Source organism: Ostrinia nubilalis, chromosome 1, assembly GCF_963855985.1.
Source record: "Ostrinia nubilalis chromosome 1, ilOstNubi1.1, whole genome shotgun sequence".
Lineage (NCBI taxonomy): Eukaryota > Metazoa > Arthropoda > Insecta > Lepidoptera > Crambidae > Ostrinia > Ostrinia nubilalis.
Genome location: NC_087088.1, coordinates 5,576,512 through 5,596,761, shown reverse-complemented (window position 1 = coordinate 5,596,761; position 20,250 = coordinate 5,576,512). Strand labels below are relative to the sequence as shown.

Below are 20,250 nucleotides of genomic sequence, written 5' to 3'. Positions count from 1 at the left end.
GGTAGACTGAGCGAAAATGAACCAGAAAATTATAAATTTTTAAACTGCATGCATCCGCAATAATAACGCTGGACGGAGATTTAATAAGACAATTTACTGTGTAATTAATGCTATTTTTTAATTCTTGCAATAAGTAGTAGGTACTTAGTTAAGTTTTTACGAATTTTGCCTACCTTTCATGTTCTTATCGAAGTCCCTCTAGACTAGATAAGTGGCAAAACGTGTAGTTCTAATTTCGATATGCCTTCGCTTCGGCGTTTTTTAAAATTATGTCCTACCCACTTAGTTAAGTACTTCACTCTCTGAAGGGATTCGAATTTGGGAGCGATCAAAAAGTGCCACTTGTCTAGGGGGGCATTAGTTAATTTAATATAAAATGTAACCTAATACAATGTATTTCGTAAATATAATAAAAAGTATATTTAAGAGGTGTTTCATTCTTTAAACCCGAAAATTAAGGGATTACTTAAAGTAAGTACAGTTCATTTTTGCAACCTAATCAATAGATAGATACTTTATGTAGGTAATGCCTGGGGAAAAATGAACCGTTATTACCTACGTATTTTTGAATTAATTTATACAGGTTTTAACGCGATACGCGGACAATAAATAATATTGAAATATTTACCTGCTAAGTGCACATTTAAATCTCAAACCAGTAGAAAGTTGTAGGTATGGTAACCTCCTCCTCCACATCTGGTAGATCCGCAGAGAATAGCGTATACATTACTGGACCTAGCACAGACCCTTGCGGAACGCCTTTGATGTTATGGAAGTTAGATGTTTGTTTCTCCCGATTCTTTAACCTGAAAAAATCTCTCTGTTAGGTAGGAGTGAAGAACTTCTTAGTAGCTGTGAGGGAGACTATTTTTTATTTTGATAAGCAGGCCTTTGTGCTTGTCAAAAGCCTCTTGGATGTCCAAAAAGGCTGCAGAACAATACTTCATCTTCTTGACTTCTTTTCTTTTGTCGTCTTTTTCTTCTCCTCTCCTTCTTTGAAAGATTTCAAGAAAATGAGAAGAAACAGAAGAGGAGATGAAGAAAAGAGATAAGAAGAAGACAAATAAAGAAGAAACGATAGAGTAGTAGAATAGAAGACGAGAAGAAAAGTGTTTAATTTTGTAAGGATCAATTCAATTTTAGGTATGATTCATGGGAAGAATAGATTTCCGTGCAAATCATCTGCTGTAGTCAAGAGAAAACTGTGGGCATCTTAAAACAAATATGTGTCGCGTTTTGAGCAGAGGGCATACCTACCTAGCCTAACAAGTTACAAAACGTGATTCTGAAATTGCTTCACTCCAACGTTTTTACTTCGCTCTGTGAAGCAGGTTTTCCAGTTGCCCCTGGAGCCAACTGGGAAAGTTCTTAGTAATACTTGCAAGTGTCCCCTAGTCTCCAGTCCAGGTATTATAAAAATGGAAAAATAAAATACCTATATACCATTAAGCTATTTATTTTACACTAGTTACTAACAGAGTAAGTATTCCTAATTAACAAAAATACGAAAGTTTATAAGTATGTTCTGTTCATCTCAGTTTTTTTGGCTTTCTTGTCACGAGCCCTCGGGAACCAACGGTGTTGCGTGGTCAAGGTTAGGGTTGATAATTGTTTACGCGCTATTTCTGGTTTCATATCTTTGAAAACTCGTCGAACTTCTTCTAGATCACTCATTTTTAATAGCGAATTATCTTGAATTTCCTCTGGAAGCGGTTTTGAATGCTCATATGGAAAATTTTGTTCACGATGTAGTGCGACTATGGTGGAGCCATCGTTAGTAATGACAATTTTAGAGAAATTTCTTGAAATATTTACTGGTTTAAAAGTGCGTAAAAGTAATGCCATTTTCTTCGATTATCTGAGTAATTTATTTACAAAATCTGATTATAAAAGCAACCTCCTGCCTGCACTTAGTTGACGTTCATTTGACACTGACAGTTCTTTTTTTTTTACTTTTTTCCTAAATTGCTAGTGCTTCCGAAACTGTCTGAATCGAATTAAAATTACGGTTTTTGGATAAGTAGATGAACACACTAGCGCTGTCATAATTGTTGGCAAAAGACTTATCTTCAAACAATAGAAACCACAAAAAAAAATAAAAAGTCATGATGAAGAAACAAAAAAAAAATTGTTTGATGGTGATTATAGATTTTGCAAAAAGAAAAAGTTATTAAAAGAAGAAGATTAATTAATTGAAACGGGAAAGATTGCCAGTACCTTTATAATATGGATTTCCCAGCTACTCCATCTAATGCCTCAGATAGCAATGAGTATCCCGGAACTACAGTTTCTCCTACTGATACGCCTCAAGATAATAACAAACGACGCAGGTTGGTATGAATAGATTCGCTTTTTGGATAAAATTAAGGCTTTTTATTAAGTTTTGTTTTTGTACAGTTCAAACAGATCGATAAAACGTCGTCGCTTTGACGATGAACTGGTGGAGTACAGTTTGGGTTTGCCTGGTGCGTCGTTGGGTAAAGGAGATAAGAGAGTGCGTACGCAATCCTACACAAGCCAGTTGCCAGAATTTCCCATTAGCACTCCTACTCCAGTGGCAGCTGCGGGTCCCGCTCAGGAAAGAAGGCGAACGTCAAGTAAAATATCGTATGGAAGTGTTGCACGGAAGTCGCGTCGTAAAGGCCAGCTTACCCAACTCTCAACAAAAGATCTTGGACGATGGAAACCTACTGATGATTTGGCTTTAATTTTAGGAGTACAACAGGTTAGTAGATCTTATTTGGCTGTTGTAATCTTATTAGACTAAACTTACTTGTTGGGAAATTGACTCAGCAATTATTGTATTCGTGGTTTACTTCATTGATAAGTCAAAGCAAATGAAAATATGCAGATAAATATTTATGATCTGCAAAAAAAATTACAGACAAACGATCTGCGCATTGTTCACCGCGGTGTAAAGTTCTCGTGCCGCTTCACTGTGGGTGAGCTACAGTCACGTTGGTATGCACTGCTGTACAACACTGAGATATCCAGGGTGGCTGTGGCTGCAATGCGCAACTTGCATCCCGACCTGATTGCCGCTGTCCAACAACAGGCATTGTACTCTACAGCAGAAGAAGAGCTGCTAGGAACGTTAAGTAGTGTAAGTATATAATTTTATTTCCATTGAGATATTAGTGCAAGCCTACATGAACTTTTTAGCATAATAAAAAAAGTTATCAGCCTATTATAATTTTTAATTTTCATACAAAATAAATTTTATAAAATCCGATTTGTATGAAAATTAAAATAATTAAAATGAAGATATCAATTTTCTGACTTCACCATACCATTTCTATGACCATGTTAACATGGGCTAGTGTCGGCTCATATACCCATTTACCTAACACCCTGTATACTAGTTTTCCATGCTGGAATCATACTCCTTTTTAAGGATTTTTTAATAAATGAAACATTTACCTTATGTTTTTCTTACATTTTACTTTCAGACATCACACCCGACGATTGAGAAGTTCCAAGAGTTGCTTGACCAGAATCCGCATGTATTCTACCCTTTACGTACAGCTAAGACCCTAATGACACATTGGCAGCTATTGAAGCAGTATCAACTATTACCAGACCAAACAGTACAGCCTCTGCCGAAAGGTGAGTTTTATGGTAGATGACGTAAAGGGCCAATTTTTAAATGATCAAAAACATAGAATAATAGTGTTTTTATAAAATTGAATCATAAAACTCCTAAGACTTTTTTGTTTTTCAGTTCTAGGTGATAAAATAACATCATTTTCTGATGCTGAGGAAACTATCAATGATGCAGATATACCAGATTTGAAAGAAGATGGCATTGATGCTGAAATGCAATTTGCTGACAGGTATTTTGTTTTGCTGCTTTATTATTTATGTAGATATTAATCAAGTATCTATCTGTTGTATGTTTGGATTAATGTATTTACTGTTGTTCTGAATGTGTTTCTTCCATTTATGACGCTAAGGCCCGGTCTGTGAGCTCGTAGAATTTAGTCCAATGACCCCAAGCTACCCATCCTTATCGCTCGCGCGTAATTATGTTACTGTCGCGCTCGCACACTCACTGCGGGCGCCCGTCGCACAGTCGCGACAGCAATATAATACGCGCGAGCGATAAGGATGGGTGGGCGATAAGGAAGACTATAACTCAAGTAATGTAGAAAGTCATGGAAAAGATTTTTAATAATTTGTTTATATCCATTATGTAATATTTTATTTGTGATGTATCAGAACCCATATCACTATAAACAGACCAAACTGCACATTACCATATAAAAAAGGATTTTTTGTTCCCTAGTGGTGTAATAACTTACCACAAAAGTATACTTGGGGTCTTATGAAAAAGTTTCTGTCATACAGGATAGAACGAACTTTTTGCTATATTACAGGGTGGAGAAGAAAAACATCAGGTTGTTGGAGACCTCCTTGTCGCGATGGCAGGTGCTGGTGCAGTCGGTGGCGGGCGGCGGCACCGAGCTGGACAAGAACACGCTGGCGGTGCTGCGCGGCCGCCTCGTGCGCTACCTCATGCGCTCGCGGGAGGTCAGTACTGCCACAGACTATAATATAGACCCAATACACTGAAATGTCCCACCCGTGACATTGACAGGGGGGCACCACCGTCAATACCGGAGTGCTCCCCCCCCGTTAATGAGTTTGGTGGGATAGTTCAGTTCAGTGTAGGTCATCTATATGTCGCAGTCGGATTGTATAATCCGCCGTTTTACATTACCACTAGGCATTTTACATTACAGCTCTGTTTTGTAATACGGCTGTTCTACGTTTAGGCGGATTGTCATTGCGATACGTTCTTCAATACGGCGGCCCACGTTTAGCCGCATCATACTACTACTTAGATTGTAGGGTGACCATACTTACAAAATAAAACAATGTTTAATGAAAATAAATTTTAATAAGACAGATTTTAAGAATATATTTGGCTTCAGTATTTTTTTAACTTATTTATAAATCACAAGGGATAGCCATCTAAAAAAAGTAACTCAAAACAATTAAACTTTTCTAAACATTTTAAGAATTAATTACATATTTGGCTTTAGTCTTTTTTAGACATTAAAAATGATCACAGGGGACAGGTAACTCAAAACAATAAAGTTTTAGTCACTTTTTCTGGGTTATTTTTCTTTAAGATAAAATTATCTTGACCGGCCACAGCCATGATTTCATATTTTTACATTAATAATATTGTGTAGGATTCCGCCGAACACCAGAATCCATAGCCACTTTGTCCGGCAGCGCCACGGTATTGAAAATAGGAACTAAAAACTGTCAAAGCGGCGGGTAATGACACGCTGTTTTACATTACGGCTAGCCGTATTGAAGAACGTTTGACGCCGAATACATTCCGGCGGATTTTCATTCAAAAATTCAAAAAAATTCAAAAATTCTTTATTTCTTTATAAAGGCTTACATAAATACTAATAGACGAAGCCTCCTTTTAGGCGTATGATTGCCTGTGCCAGGAGACAACGCTCTGCATAACTATAGGTGTTTTGTGTAAATTCTACTCAAAATCAATAATAAAGAAATATTCTATTATTCTACAATTATTATATTTTTATAAATATAATGATGTGAATATTATGTGTTCAGCCGTATTCAATCCGGCTAAACGTTAAGCCGCCGTATTACAAAACAGAGCTGTAATGCAAAATGCTTAGCTGTAATGTAAAACGACGGATTATACAATCTGACTGCGACATATACATCATAAGCATTCGCGGGAGGGCAGTTAGTACTACCACAGATAATAAAATATAAAATATCTTGTGCGCTCGCGGGAGGTCAGTACTACCACAGATAATAAATATAAAGTATCTTGTGCATTCGCGGGAGGTCAGTACTACCACAGATAATAAATGTAAAGTATCTTGTGCGCTCGCGGGAGGTCAGTACTACCACAGACAATAAAATATAAAATATCTTGTGCGCTCTTCTTCTTCTTCTTTTTTGATGATGTTGGCAATACACGTCGAGGTCGACTTGATTTGTGCCATTTTAAAGTATTTATGTGATACAAGTTACAAAATGAGATCAAGTAATGATAAATTGAAGGATGATAGATGATACCCCTTCCCACCCTTTGAGTCTCAGTAAAGTTGTGGTGCTTTACTGAGACCTCCTATGGACAACTTGAGAGAACCAGAAGAATCACGATGCACTGCTTTGCTTCACTTGCCCACACTCATGCACGTTCACGAACACTCAATGGTTAATAATCCACCATTATTACACATTAATAATCGCCCAAACACGAATTTGAGGAAATAAAACAAAACCGCTAACATGACGCTTCAGATTCCCGCCAAGAAGTCCATCTTGTGCGCTCGCGGGAGGTCAGTCAGTACTACCACAGATAATAAATGTAAAGTATCTTGTGCTTTCGCGGGAGTTCAGTACTACCACAGATTATAAGGCCTTGTCCAGGAGGTTGAATTCGCCGCGAATGTCTTCGCACGTGGAATCATACGCGCGTTGGCGAGATACTAGCAGACAATACATTGCATCCACAAGACACGCGCGAGTCGAATTTTCAACGTAGGATTCGCGGCGAATTCGCCCTCCTGGACAAGGCCTAATACATCTTATGCATTCGCGGGAGGTCAGTACTACCACAGATAATTTAATATAAAATATCTTGTGCGTTTGTGGGAGGTCAGTACTACCACAGATAATAGTATATACTATACATTTTTGTTTCAAAATAGCCTGTATTACAACAAAATAAGATGATACAGTGTTTAGCTTGATGTGCTGTTGTATGTCCTATTTCCTACTATCTAATTATATTAAAAAGGCGAAAGTTTGGATGTCTGGATGTTTGTTACTCTTTCACGCAAAAACTACTGAACGGATTTTGTAGAAAATTTACAGTATTATTGTTTATAACCCAGATTAACATATAGGCTATAATTTATGACGATATATGACAAAGGACAATGGGCAAAATGGTACCCGGCTCCAATAGATATGCTTCTATCTAGTATATCATAAGTGCTCGCGGGAGATCAGTTCTATCACAGATCTTATGCGTTATCGGGAGGTCAGTACCATAGATAACATAATATACTAGTGCAAGGATTCCCAAACATTTTTATAGTGACGCCCTTGGGAATTTGCCAATTTTTAGTTCTCAGTTTGGGAAGCTTTGTACTAGTGTATTAACTTACACACAGATAAGGTGGGCTAGAATCAATCCCCACCACTCCTTTATAGCTAGGATCCATGTTTTTCCATCAATGATTAATCCTAGTCTTCCTGAGCTATGCAGTGTAGGCGTAGTTGCAGTTCTCGGAAACTTACGATACAAAAATTAATGAATAGAAAGAGCAAAAAAAGCATTCTTAGTGATAGTATCAATCAGATAAAACTTGTATGCAGAAGTGAAAATCAGAATCAGAGAGGTTATTTTTTACATATTAAAACTTGATACGTAATGGAAACACGGTCGGCATATTATTTTGTATCAATAAAAGGAATCAACCTTTGAAATCTCTCAACAGATGGCGCCATCCGTCTCAAAAATGACAAATATAAAAAAAAAATCATTTATTTCAGGCCAGGGCCCATAAAATTTCAATAATAATAATAATTGCATTAAATAATTAAAATCATATTAAATCAATAAAAATAATAATAATGGAGACAAATAAATTAAATTAACACATCAAAATTTTATTAAAAAATTTAAATTAAAAATTAAATTAAATTAAAACTTAAATTGAAAATTAAATTAAAAATAAATTAAACATTAAAATAAATAAATAAAATTACAATATAAATTTAATTCAAACACCTGCCTCCCTGTGGGACACCCGGCACCTGAACTTGAGTTTGCACCCAGTGTCGCACAAGGGGGCAGTCTGGCTTATTGCTTAGAACTTTCAGGATGCTATTGGTGCTCCCACGCGATCAGCGTGGCGATGCACTCGGCATACCAGTATCATTTAATTTACGCCACAGAATGTCATAGTTAACCAGGTCAAATGCCTTAGTGAGATCAAGAAATGCTGCATACACAGGTGTATTCCTATCGGTGTAGTACCTAACAACCTGCTTGAGAGACATAATCGCGCATTCAGTGGATAGTCCGGGTCTGAAGCCTAACTGAGCGTCATGTAGATGGAGATGTTCTTTAAGTTTAAATATGACTTATTTGTTTTAAAATCGGGATTGCGCAAATTATCGGGACGGTACGGCAAGGGATTTTAGGTGGTGAATAATAATTTACCTTATAGTTTTAATGCTACGGTTGAATTTGCACTCGTACTCTGTTTATTAAATGAGAGCCAAACTTGGGTGTATCAAAATAAAAACAATGCATACTAAATAATTTTAATTCATTTGGTATTTTTTGGTTCTATCGCGATACATCCATTATGTAAAAGAAATTAAAGTCATTCAACACAACTACAAATTACATAGAATTACAAATGAGTCTATTTCTGTCAACCTGAAGATTAATGGTAAAATACTTGTCAATTTAAAGAGCCATTATTTTGTTTGGGTTAGTGATGGTATTTACTTAATTATAAAATGTGTTTGACCATATCAATCACTAATGATATTATGTTATTTTTTCCTAATTAGGGTTCTGTTTCTCAAGAAGTAGTTGTCTGTGTCTCTGCCGTGAACCTTGTGCTAAGGTTCGTTCGTTTCAGCCGAAAGACGTCCACTGCTGGACAAAGGCCTCCCCCAAGGATTTCCACGAAGACCGGTCCTGCGCCGCTCGCATCCAGGCACCTCCCACGACCTTCACCAGATCGTCGATCCACCTAGTTGGAGGTCTGCCCACGTGCAACAAGTGGGTCTTAAATTGAACATGGACAAGACAAAAATCATGTCAAATGCCCGTGTTGTGCCCACTCCTCTGAAGGTTGAAGACACTACACTCGAAGTTGTTGACAATTATGTATACCTGGGACAAACAGTCCAGTTAGGTAGGTCCAACTTCGAGAAAGAGGTCAATCGTCGAATCCAACTCGGCTGGGCAGCGTTCGGGAAGCTTCGCGATATTCTCACGTCTGAAATACCGCAGTGTGCCACTATTGATACAATGATATCTATATGCATGAATGTAATAATACCCATCACCCAAGTTCTGCTGTATAAATGTCCAAGAATTAAAAAAATATATGGGCGATAGATTGAGCGCGTTTTAAAATTATTCCCATCGGACCAAATTGACCAAATCAAATGACTTTCTAAGGATAGTAAAATAATATCGTTTAGTTTTACATTAATCATATTCGATCAATACCAGACCTATCAAAGCTCTACACTGAACACTTTTGAGTTGTCTTTCAATGTTGTTCAATTTTTTTTCTACTTTGTGCATTTTATTCGATTTTTTTTACCAAAGATTGTGTCGCTCTGCAAAAAAAACCTATCGATGATAACTAATTAACTATCGACATTTCTTTACAACATGAGTACCCTATCATTTAAAAAATTGGTTGAATCGGATCTCATACTAATGTTCAAGCGTGCTGCGACCTCTGGCTCTCTAAGTGTGTGTCCAATGCGTGACCAAATACTGTTGTCACAGAACAGTTTAAGTGACGAATATCTAACTTTACTTTAAATAAGACAGACCTATTCCAACACCCACAAAATTCAAGGTTCTGCTATGAATAAAATGAGAATACATACCTGAATAATAATCGAAAAATACTTTTGTCATTTCTACTATCCGCGTCATGTATATTATTAACGCAAGCTCTTTTTAATATTAATAAATTGTCTGGTTTTAGTTTTTAGTATTTACGTCACCGTGGTAGGTACAGTCAGCATCAATTATTGTATGTGCATTTCAGTGAAAATTGCGCTAACTTTGAGTAGGTACCTTCGACATCCAAATTTCGTCGACACGCAACTTGCTGTAGAAAGAAACTAAGAAAAAATGGAAACTTATTCCGTGTTTTCCGTCAATAGTTTAGAATTGCCTAGCGATTCTTCGGGTAGCAATTTTATCATACAGATAACTATACAGGGTGTTAGGTAAATGGGTATATGAGCCGACACTAGCCCATGTTAACATGGTCATATAAATGGTATGGTGAAGTCAGAAAATTGATATCTTCATTTTAATTATTTTAATTTTCATACAAATCGGATTTTATAAAATTTATTTTGTATGAATATTAAAAAATTTAAAATGATGATATCAAATTTCTGACTTCACCATACCATTTATATGACCACGTTAACATGGGCTAGTGTCGGCTCATATACCCATTTACCTAACACCCTGTACATTTCCCTCAAATTGTGTTCAAATTACTACACAAACATCCATCAACTGTATTTATACTTTTTATTGTTACTCTAAGTCCATCGATTTACTGCGGTTGCTGTACCGTTACTGCGATCTCATTTTAAAATGCCAAAGGCTTTGTTACAAGTCACAACTGGGCCAAGAAGAACCCCTAATATTCGTAAAATCTACAAATGCGATATTTTTCATTTTATACTCAGTTTTAAACGTAATGGAACGCGAAAGTCTAAAATCTTTAAAAAAACATTGCGTCATGGAATTTTTGCCGTAATTATTAGTACCTACGTTCAAATAAAAGGCTAACGATTTATTAATTTTCTCATTTAACTAACCAAGGTTACTACTATTTCATTGAAATCATATCAACGTTGCCGATCGTTATCTATAAAATGTAGATATGTTTACCAGAACAAGCCATAGTATTAAAAGCAAAAAGTTTTCACGACAATTCGGAATTCGTTTTTCATAGTAAAATAGACGTTGCTTCGTTTTAACTCACAATTTGTTAGAGGGGCGTTGTCAATTAGTTAATTTGTTTGTGGACAGACAGTCTTCAACAATATTATGTACGACAATATAGTTTATGATCCATTTCATTACCTCATCTTTCCCGGTAGTGTATGTTGTTTGCAACGTCACCATGGCAATAGAAACATACCAATGAAGCAACATAAACAAAAATGTTTGTGATCGCAGCCAATGTAGCAAGGAAAACATTCGATCCGATCGATTTGTAACGGCAACTCCTAGTTGTAAAGTTCTCGCATTATTATTGTCATTCTGTACCTTATGCTTTATCAGGGTATTTCTGTTCGGGTCGAATTTTCAATTGCCAGTTCACTTTCAATGATAATGTCTGTTATTATGGACCTATAAATACATCTTAATTGATATAAAGGAAAATACTAGCTGACCTATGAACACTTAATTGATTTTATAGGAAATACGACTGTTAAAATTCAATGTTAATTTTTAGATAGGAGATATAACGTAGTACTTATTATTATTCTGTGATTAACTGTGATAGGTTACCTATCAAAAGTAGCTTTTATTTTGATGAAGGTGAACTGGCGATTGATAAAATTGCTATATTAAAAACTAATTTTATAAAATTTCCTACTAATTTTCCTAATAAGTGTCTCTTCTACAACACAGTTCTATGCCTGAAAGTCGTGAAACTAAATTTTATAGACTAACTTAATTGTTCATAATTTTAGCCTGTTTATTTAGTCCCATTTCAAGTTATTACAGTTTTGAAATTCATGTAGATTTTTATGTTTTTCATAAAACCAGCCTTACATTCCGATATGAACAAAACAACGCATCGTCGTCACGTGGCAAATAAATATTGTTTCAAATAAAATGCACTTCGTATAATTTCAAACAGCTGTAAAAATAGGTTTTATTTATGTAGGCACATTTCTCTACATGCACTATTGCATTGAAATACAAAATAGATGCTCGATTGCTGATATCGAGTAGATAGCGTGGATACAGTGGATGTATTGATGTCAGGGACTGCGAGGACCAAGGCCGCGCCACCCCTAATGACACGGTCAGCTAGGCCGCGCTGGTCGCAGCGGAATGATTATAATATTTCATTCACTATCATTCTACACATCGACACTGAATATCGATTGCCCTCGTTATGGCCACATGTCACAGCTGCTTTATAAAACAAACGTTTTTAACATCACCTACTCGGCAACTATCTAATCTTGTTAAGCCCGAGATCATTAAATTATGCTATCTTATCACTTGTTTAATTTTTACATTACCGGTTTTATGTCGTATTGCTAAATAAAAATAGACGTACGAAATGATAAAATGAACTTGAGTTTATCAAGTTGGCAAATATTTTAACATCTAACATAACACTACATGTAAGATTCTACTTCTGATTAGGTTTTGCAATAGTCGATAGCACATTTGTTGGAAAATAGAAACTAAGCGACTAAAATTGTCTAGCTCTATTTGCCGTTGTCCGTAAACGTTAAGTAATCACATTAGTGAAAATAGTTCCAAATAAATAAATATACATTCGATAGCGTTGACCAATCTACTGTTAATTTTTGTGAACCCGTAGGTTTTCAATTCAATTTTGAAGCAGTAAAATAATATTTAGTGTTCTTAATTAACGTGAATTGGATCATTTGAATAAAAGTAAGCAAGCAGTAATTAATATAGGTAAAATTTAAGGTCACAACGTATCTCTACCACAGTTAAGGGGCATATTTTTGTGCAATAAGCGACGTCAAACGTCAATCAAAATGCTACTCAATACTTAGGGCAAAACCAAGCTATGACGCCATATAGTGCTCATTTTCAAAAATATTAGTTTATTTTAAAACTACTTAATTTACAATTAAATACATTTTATGCTAAAACAATACCATTAAGTGATCTGAAATTATATGGTTTGCCCGATTGGTCCGACTAAAATGAATATAGTAAGTTCTTGTGAAGTAACTCTTCGGCGCGACGATGTTTTGCGAACCGCCATTGCCCACATCCACAATCACATGTTTACACAACATCCCTCAATAACAAGACCATTGTTTTGCATCGTTGCTGCATTCGATATTCAAAACATATCGGTAATGGATCGAATTGAAGACTCACGGAACTCCATCAATGTCCGGTAGATACGGTACCAAGTTTGAGTTCGACGCTGTTCTTTTTCAAACACTTATAGAAAATGTGATCAGTGAAATATCTTGCTACTTCGAAACGAGTTTTCGAACTAAGTTACATGTTTTTCGTTGGCTGCCGTGGTTTGTAGGTACCTATATAACCTGCACATTGTTAACTCATTAGCCATGACCTACTCGGTGACGATATAGTGATGACATGATCATAATTTTACTTAAAAGTTTGAAAAAGTATCCTGGAATACCAGCAAGAGTACAGTTTGCTAAGGGTGGATTCGACCAAACAAGAGTAAATAATAATCTCAGAATAAATCGACAGTTATTCGACATTTTGACATACATATTTCCCATACTGAAACTGTCAATGTGTCAGTTATACCAGGAGTTATTCTCGGATAAAAGTTTGGTCGAATCGGACCTAAATGTATTAGTGACAAACTAGTCGCTTCGCCCACGTGAGTTTCGGTTTGACACCATTTTTTTTTTGCGTACGTGTCCCCCTTCCAAAAACAGGGATAAACCTTTACTCACCTGTGCCCTCTCACATCGCTTACTTGGCTGCCTAATATCGATTTATCTTACATCGAACTTCGTTTAATCGATGTTTGTTTCTCAGGTACTTAAACCGTTACTTTGGAAATATTTCTGCCCTTCGATTTTGATTAATGATAAGAGCAAGCATTAGGTATGCTTTGAATGATAGAATCAAACCAACTTACTATGTCATATAAAAAATCATAATTCATGAATATTTAAGAAACGTACAAGGAATTTGCATACCAAATTAAGGCGAAGTGTTAATTTTATAACTGGTGGGCAGTGCCTAGGCAGTAATCACATTCCTAGCGTTAACGCCTAACGCGTAGCTAATCATGTCTTGTCGTACATTATCATTCCATGCCCATACTGCGCATTTCATTTTTAATCGAAATGAGTAATTGAGCGTGTCGGCCGCCCAGTCGTTGAGTGTTTCATAAAAAACTTTATTACACGGTAGGATCTGAATTTGGAGATAAGAAATTTCATAATCGCAATCAGCGGTTCAACATTTCATGATTACCAAATAAGTACACTATAATCATGTTTATAAAGATATTAAGTATTGTTCGCTATTGATGTGCGCGTATTAAAATGTTCTGGGTAATAAAATAAAAAATCATGATGAATATCGATTTCCTACAAGCATTACGAGTGATGACGGTTGCTATAATATGGATATTCGCAGTAATGTATGTTGTCAGAGTTGTACTATACCTAGCTTTTCATTGTAAGTCAAGCGTTCAGTTTTAACGTTCCATGAAGAAGGTATATTTTTCACTAGCCTTTTTCAGCGGCTTCGCCTGCGTGAAATTTAGTTTGTTTCAGATCGTGATAAATTATAGCTTTGGTATACGTTACTCTGATGTATAAACAGTTAGACTGTAAAGTTTCATCAAAATCCAATTAGTAGTTTTTGCGTGAAAGAGTACCGAACAATCTTCATAATTTTATAATATGGGTAGTGATGATGATGATTACCAACAAATTAATAAGTATGTTTTCGGTACGTGCAGACAACAGAACATAAGCTAATTTTGCCAAATAATTAAAATAACTATATTATTTCTTTAACTGACCTCGAATCTTAATACTTATTGTGTACAGACACACGTTATGGAAATCAGACATCTGGTATATCAATGTAATAAACGTATACCAAATAATTATTTTTTATGTAGAGTTTGTAAGTCGTTGAGTAGATTAGTCCATACTTACTTAAATTAATCATGCATGTAAATTATACCTACCTAATCGAATAACTTACCTTGTTATTAGGTACTATTTTCCCTTGCGTCAATAGATCAAAGAACTTATAGCCGTGAAACGTTTTATTGTCTGAACTCTGGAGTCTCGAAAAACATTCAGTCATGTAAAACTTGCCCATCTTTCTTCCTTATCTATGTCGGAATATTATTATGTGGTGGCAATGAACTTCAGTTTAACCGTTTTGACAAATATAAGTAAAGTATACTCTAACGGTGTGACTTGTTAGTATTATATCGTTGGACATACCTTCAGTTAAAGTCGCGGGAGCACTCTAATCAACCAGTTTGTATTGACGGTACCTTTACTTAGACTCTCCAGACTTTTAGTCTGCCGATAGTGTGGTCGGCTTTCAAAATGGAATCGGCCGATACCAAATCAGTGTAATGTACGCACTTTCATACATATCCATCTGAGCCCAACCCTATCGGCCGACTAAATCTGTAGTCGGGGGTGTATTAGGGCGCAGACCACCGACTTTTAGTTAGTTGGCCGATAGTTGGGCCTGATTCTAATTTGTATGAAGAATCGGCAGATACCAAATCGGTGTAATGTGCGCACTTCCATACATTTCCATACTGATTAACAGCCCGAACCAACTATTGGCCAACTAAAATCGGTGGTCTGCGCCTAGGCTTAGTATTACCGATACAACGCAGAAACAGCCGAACTACGAGTACAATTACAACAAGGACATCTAGCAGATAAATGGAACTACTTTAATGTACAAACTGAAATGTAAAATGAACCACTTTAGTAGGTCATTCCGGCTGTTAGTGATACGTGTTAAGCGCTGGTAATGTTACAAACCATATCTTTGGAACTTATGGATTTTCCTCGTTTATATCTAAGTATTCTAAAAATAACCTACTAAACCACAATCCTTCTTTTCCTCGTTTATATCTAAGTATTCTAAAAATAACCTACTAAACCACAATCCTTCCTCAAAATAAGAGGATGGTGTTTACCGAGACAACTCACAACCGTAGTGCGATAGTGATAATAGCATGCGAGTGCGCGCTCTGCGAAACGCAAATGTAGAGAGAATAGCAGGATTATATTGGTAATTTTCTGTATTTTAATACTTGTCTTCTAGAGTTAACGTTGTAGCGTTTTGACTTTGGAGTGGTCAAATACCTGCCTAGTTATGCATAAAAAAAAAAGTAACTTGGTGTGAGCCTAAAATTTTCTATGAAACGGTGTAACGTAATAAGACTTGCAAGGGTACCAATCTAAATCAAGTCGTAATGATACTATCGGTATACTTACGAAATAAAATTCTAAATGCTGTTGCAGTTTAATATGACTTACTTTCATTCAGGAGACATATTTTTTTTTAACTTAGAACACTAATAAGCTGGTATCCTATAAAACCTGGCGGTCCTCACTTCATACATATTATTTTAGTCAGTTTATTCATAAATGCAGTAAAAAATTTAATGTAATAATATAGAATAAAAAAAAATATCGCTAAATGACACGATCTAAACCAGAACTTGTAGATTCATAAAAGCGACGGACGCTGAATGTGTAACTGCGTTCACTATAAATGTACTTATTTGAGTTTATGTTACATTGATAATACTGATAAACCTTATCAGTCAGTACAATTAGTGTGTCAACACCAATATCTCATTTATTATACCACAATACACATACAAATGGGTGGGTACCACGGTGTACTGCACAAGTATATTACTAATTTATCAACTTCAAACAATTACACGATATTCAGGTTGAATTGAGGTGTTATTATTATATTATTGGTTCCTCAAGTACCTAGGCAATCAACCATAGATTAGAACAGGTAGAGTTGTTTATGTAAGTACAACTCACTATTTATGCTCCCGGCACGGGCGGCGACGACGGCTCCTACGACGGCACATCAAGCTTATCACTGGGATCTTATGTAGTTTAGGTTCGGTTTTGCAATATGATACTATTTTTATCCGTTGAGTTGACAAATACAAGGTAGATGAACAAACGTATCTTCTACTCTACATACTCATAGATGGCGCTGTACAAAATTTATAACGCGACTACGATGCGACGGTTTGTTTTTATTCCGGTCTTTTTTTATTTTAACTGAAAAATGTGAGAATATAACACTGTAACTAAATGTATTGATTTTTTTTACAAAAGTTGACGAATTGTTACGAATTTCTTGAAATCTTGAGCCTTTAGAAACCAAGTATGAATGGTAACAGGCATTGATGGAGACGCGCGCTGAGCGCTCTCTCTTTTATGATATTTTTGAGTTAAAATAATACTTATTAAGTATTTTGATTCTTCGATAAAGATAGACTACGATAAGTTTTTGATATAAATGTAGTATCTATCTGTACCACCACACCATGACTATAATAAACTTAGGTAAAAGCCATGATCCTGTTCAATGATTCTATACCTACTAATTAAAAATGTCTATTAACAACTGTGTATACGTTTTACGCCAATAATCTTATGCAATAACTGCCGTGATACCGAGATATTTAATCGCCTCTTACATGTAGGTACTCATTACTTCAAGGCACACGCAGAAAAACATCTTTGCAAATAATCAAGATCCTTGATATAATAATGACGTTGATAGCGAGTGATTTAGATTAATATTTTTTTGTAGATCGCTGTTGGGCGCAGCACGCGCGACCACACAATTGACGTGGATCTGAGTCTAGAAGGGCCGGCAGCGAAGGTGTCCAGGAAACAGGCGACGATCCGTCTCCGGAATAGCGGAGACTTCTTCATGTCCTCTGAGGGCAAGAGGCCGATTTTTGTCGACGGTCGCCCGATACTTCAAGGCAACAAAGTGAAACTCAACCACAACAGCGTTATAGAGGTACGTATCTGAAACTCTATTGCTGAAATTTTTCCGCAATTACTTTTGAAAATTACAACCGTTAATTTACAAATAAGTAGGTACTTCAATTAAATTAACATGTGGCAACAAATTGTCCTGTTACTGTTGGTTAGTTTCGGGTCGTTGTATCGTTTAGGTAAGAGACAAAAAAGGCAGTTTTAGTCCGATCAATAAAACTATTTTTTTTTACTACGAACCATCGGTGTTTTAGAATCAATTTGTAATAATACCTCAGAAGTCTTACCTTAATTCAAACTACTGTGCGTGATCGTGCACATCAAGCACCAAATTACTAAAATACCTATTAAAACGCATTACTCGATTATATGTAAATATATTATGTACAATTTACATAAATATGTTAATTTATTCGGTTTCCAATTGTAAGCAAAAATGCTTTGCAACTAATTTAAACAGTCGATTTTAGTATTAATGATACTCGTACGTTTCAATGTTTTGTGCGGCTTTTATTTCAATATTGTGTTATTTTCGAGACCTTTTTGTTTTTGTTACTTAAAGGTTAAATATTTTGTTCGTACACAAGGTGACCGTGTGCACCGATTAAGATCTGTTTATTGCTTTCTTTTACGAACTACGAGAAGTTCTGGTGGTTTAAAGATTTTTGAGTTTAACAACTCGCGTAAGTAAATAAATTAATAGTTTCATGTTATTTACACAGATTGCCGGTCTGCGCTTCGTTTTCCTGATTAATCAAGATCTCATCAGCGCTATTCGTCAAGAAGCAGTGAAAGTTACTATCCCTGTTTAATTGTAGTTGAACATAATGAATAAAATATTGTGAAATAAACAGTTTTTTTTTATTTAGAACACATTTATTTGGTCAATATTAGAACATTTTTCAAACTAGAACACACAAAAACAATATACCCAACTGTCGACTGATAAACCACCCACTACATACACATTTCGAATATACATTCGTCACGACGGTGCGTTACTGGCATAAAGATATGCGTTAACATTAAACGACAAAACAATTATCTAAACATTTTATAGCTATTTATAACGAAGTCCATAAACCCTTAAATTAAATAATAGTGATTAACCACAATTCAAAGTACCTATTCAAAACTCACAAATGGCCAACAAAGTGCAGGAAAATAATAAAAAATAACAATCCACTCATTAGTGCGTAACAACCACACAATGTCCCGAAAAACAAAACATTGGGCAAACAAATCTCAGTCATCTGATCGATATGTACTGAGTGGATAATTACTACTAAGTGGTTATACAATAGTGTGTTTTACGCACATATTTAAATATATATTTGAAGTTTATAACATGTCAATACTAGACTATGAGGAAAACAATAAACATCTTTGGAAGATTCATGGGGCGGCGGCACATATTTATTTGGTTTTAACGGGTAAAGAAAATCATCTAAAACCCATTCGGGATATGTTGCGGATTCTTCATAAAACGAAAAATGATCTAAGATCAGCCTCGACTGCTTAACATAATCATAATAGAACATCTCTCAAATGAATGCCCATTTTTGTACATTTACTATCCACAAGGGATTCTAACCAACGCATAATATACTTCTAACTTACACCTAATATATTACAATAAAAATATTTTTAATAAATAAATCACTTTAACAAATCGCTCAACACTCACACGACCAACATGTCCTATACCACAAAGTTACTTTATACGATTTTATTACACTTATCTACAAAGGCAACACTTGCAAATAATATATTTAAAATGTTGGTCTTAAAAGCATATATTTGGTATATTTATTTAACACCCTGTACACACTATAAAAATAGTAAATTACTTGTATATTAATATAGTAATATTTACTTCTTTTTCTTTAGGCACGATCAGGCAAAAATATTCAGAAATGGCGAAAGTGTTATGAGATCAAATTTCATGTTTTAAACATTTTGATTGGAAGTTTGATTACAATAAAATAGAAGGCACTGTGTTTGGTAATGAAAATATTTAGTTCAAGTAGTTATTTAAGAGAAATTAATAAGATATTACATTTAAAACTGAAAACAATTTTGTTACTGATCTCACTCAAACGTTATTTATTGCAGTAGTCATTACTACCCCGTAATGTCGTATTTGAGACCCGTTCTACTCAGTTTTAAATGTAATGGATGGAATGCATCAGTTTAAAATCTTATATGATATTACATATACAGGGTGTTAGGTAAATGGGTATATGAGCCGACACTAGCACATGTTAACATGGGCATATAAATGGTATGGTGAAGTCAGAAAATTGATATCTTCATTTTAATTTTGATACAAATCGGAATTTATAAAATGTATTTTGTATGAAAATTTAAAAAATTAAAATCATGATATCAAATTTCTGACTTCACCATACCATTTATATGCCCATGTTAACATAGGCTAGTATCGGCTCATATACCCATTTACCTAACACCCTGTATATTAATTAATAGTAACTATAACTTGATTGAAAAAAAAAAACTAATCAATGGATCTGTGGGAGCTATGTTAATGTGAGTGACCATATTGACCCTTCACCATGGTATCATGGGTCAAAAAATCTTAAGTGTTTCATCAGGGTTTTAAGACGCGAATTTTTCAATAAACTATTACTTTTTGAGTATTGGTTGTGGTTATTTCACGCTTTAATTTTATTACTC

General features: G+C 35.3%; 2 protein-coding genes across 2 annotated transcripts; one reads left to right on the top strand and one right to left on the bottom strand.

The window, feature by feature from the left end:
- Positions 1-1,440: 1,440 nt before the first annotated feature.
- Positions 1,441-1,940, bottom strand: LOC135087771 (large ribosomal subunit protein mL42). The gene has a single exon (XM_063982563.1). The coding sequence runs from the start codon at positions 1,843-1,845 to the stop codon at positions 1,513-1,515; it is 333 nt and encodes a 110-aa protein (XP_063838633.1). The 5' UTR covers positions 1,846-1,940; the 3' UTR covers positions 1,441-1,512.
- Positions 1,941-2,097: 157 nt separating this feature from the next.
- On the top strand, positions 2,098-18,404 carry LOC135087763 (microspherule protein 1). Its single transcript, XM_063982552.1, has 8 exons — positions 2,098-2,330; positions 2,398-2,725; positions 2,885-3,103; positions 3,450-3,606; positions 3,722-3,833; positions 4,377-4,530; positions 17,360-17,575; positions 18,276-18,404. Exons 1-8 carry the CDS (start codon positions 2,227-2,229, stop codon positions 18,363-18,365), a joined length of 1,380 nt encoding a protein of 459 aa, XP_063838622.1. The 5' UTR covers positions 2,098-2,226; the 3' UTR covers positions 18,366-18,404.
- The last annotated feature ends 1,846 nt before the right edge of the window (positions 18,405-20,250 follow it).

Coding starts and splice junctions, on each gene's coding strand:
- LOC135087763 (XM_063982552.1), top strand. CDS start 2,227: ATGGATTTCCCAGCTACTCCATCTAATGCCTCAGATAGCAATGAGTAT. Junction 3,104..3,449: donor TGCTAGGAACGTTAAGTAGT/GTAAGTATATAA, acceptor TTTTACTTTCAG/ACATCACACCCGACGATTGA. Junction 17,576..18,275: donor ACCACAACAGCGTTATAGAG/GTACGTATCTGA, acceptor TTATTTACACAG/ATTGCCGGTCTGCGCTTCGT.
- LOC135087771 (XM_063982563.1), bottom strand. CDS start 1,845: ATGGCATTACTTTTACGCACTTTTAAACCAGTAAATATTTCAAGAAAT.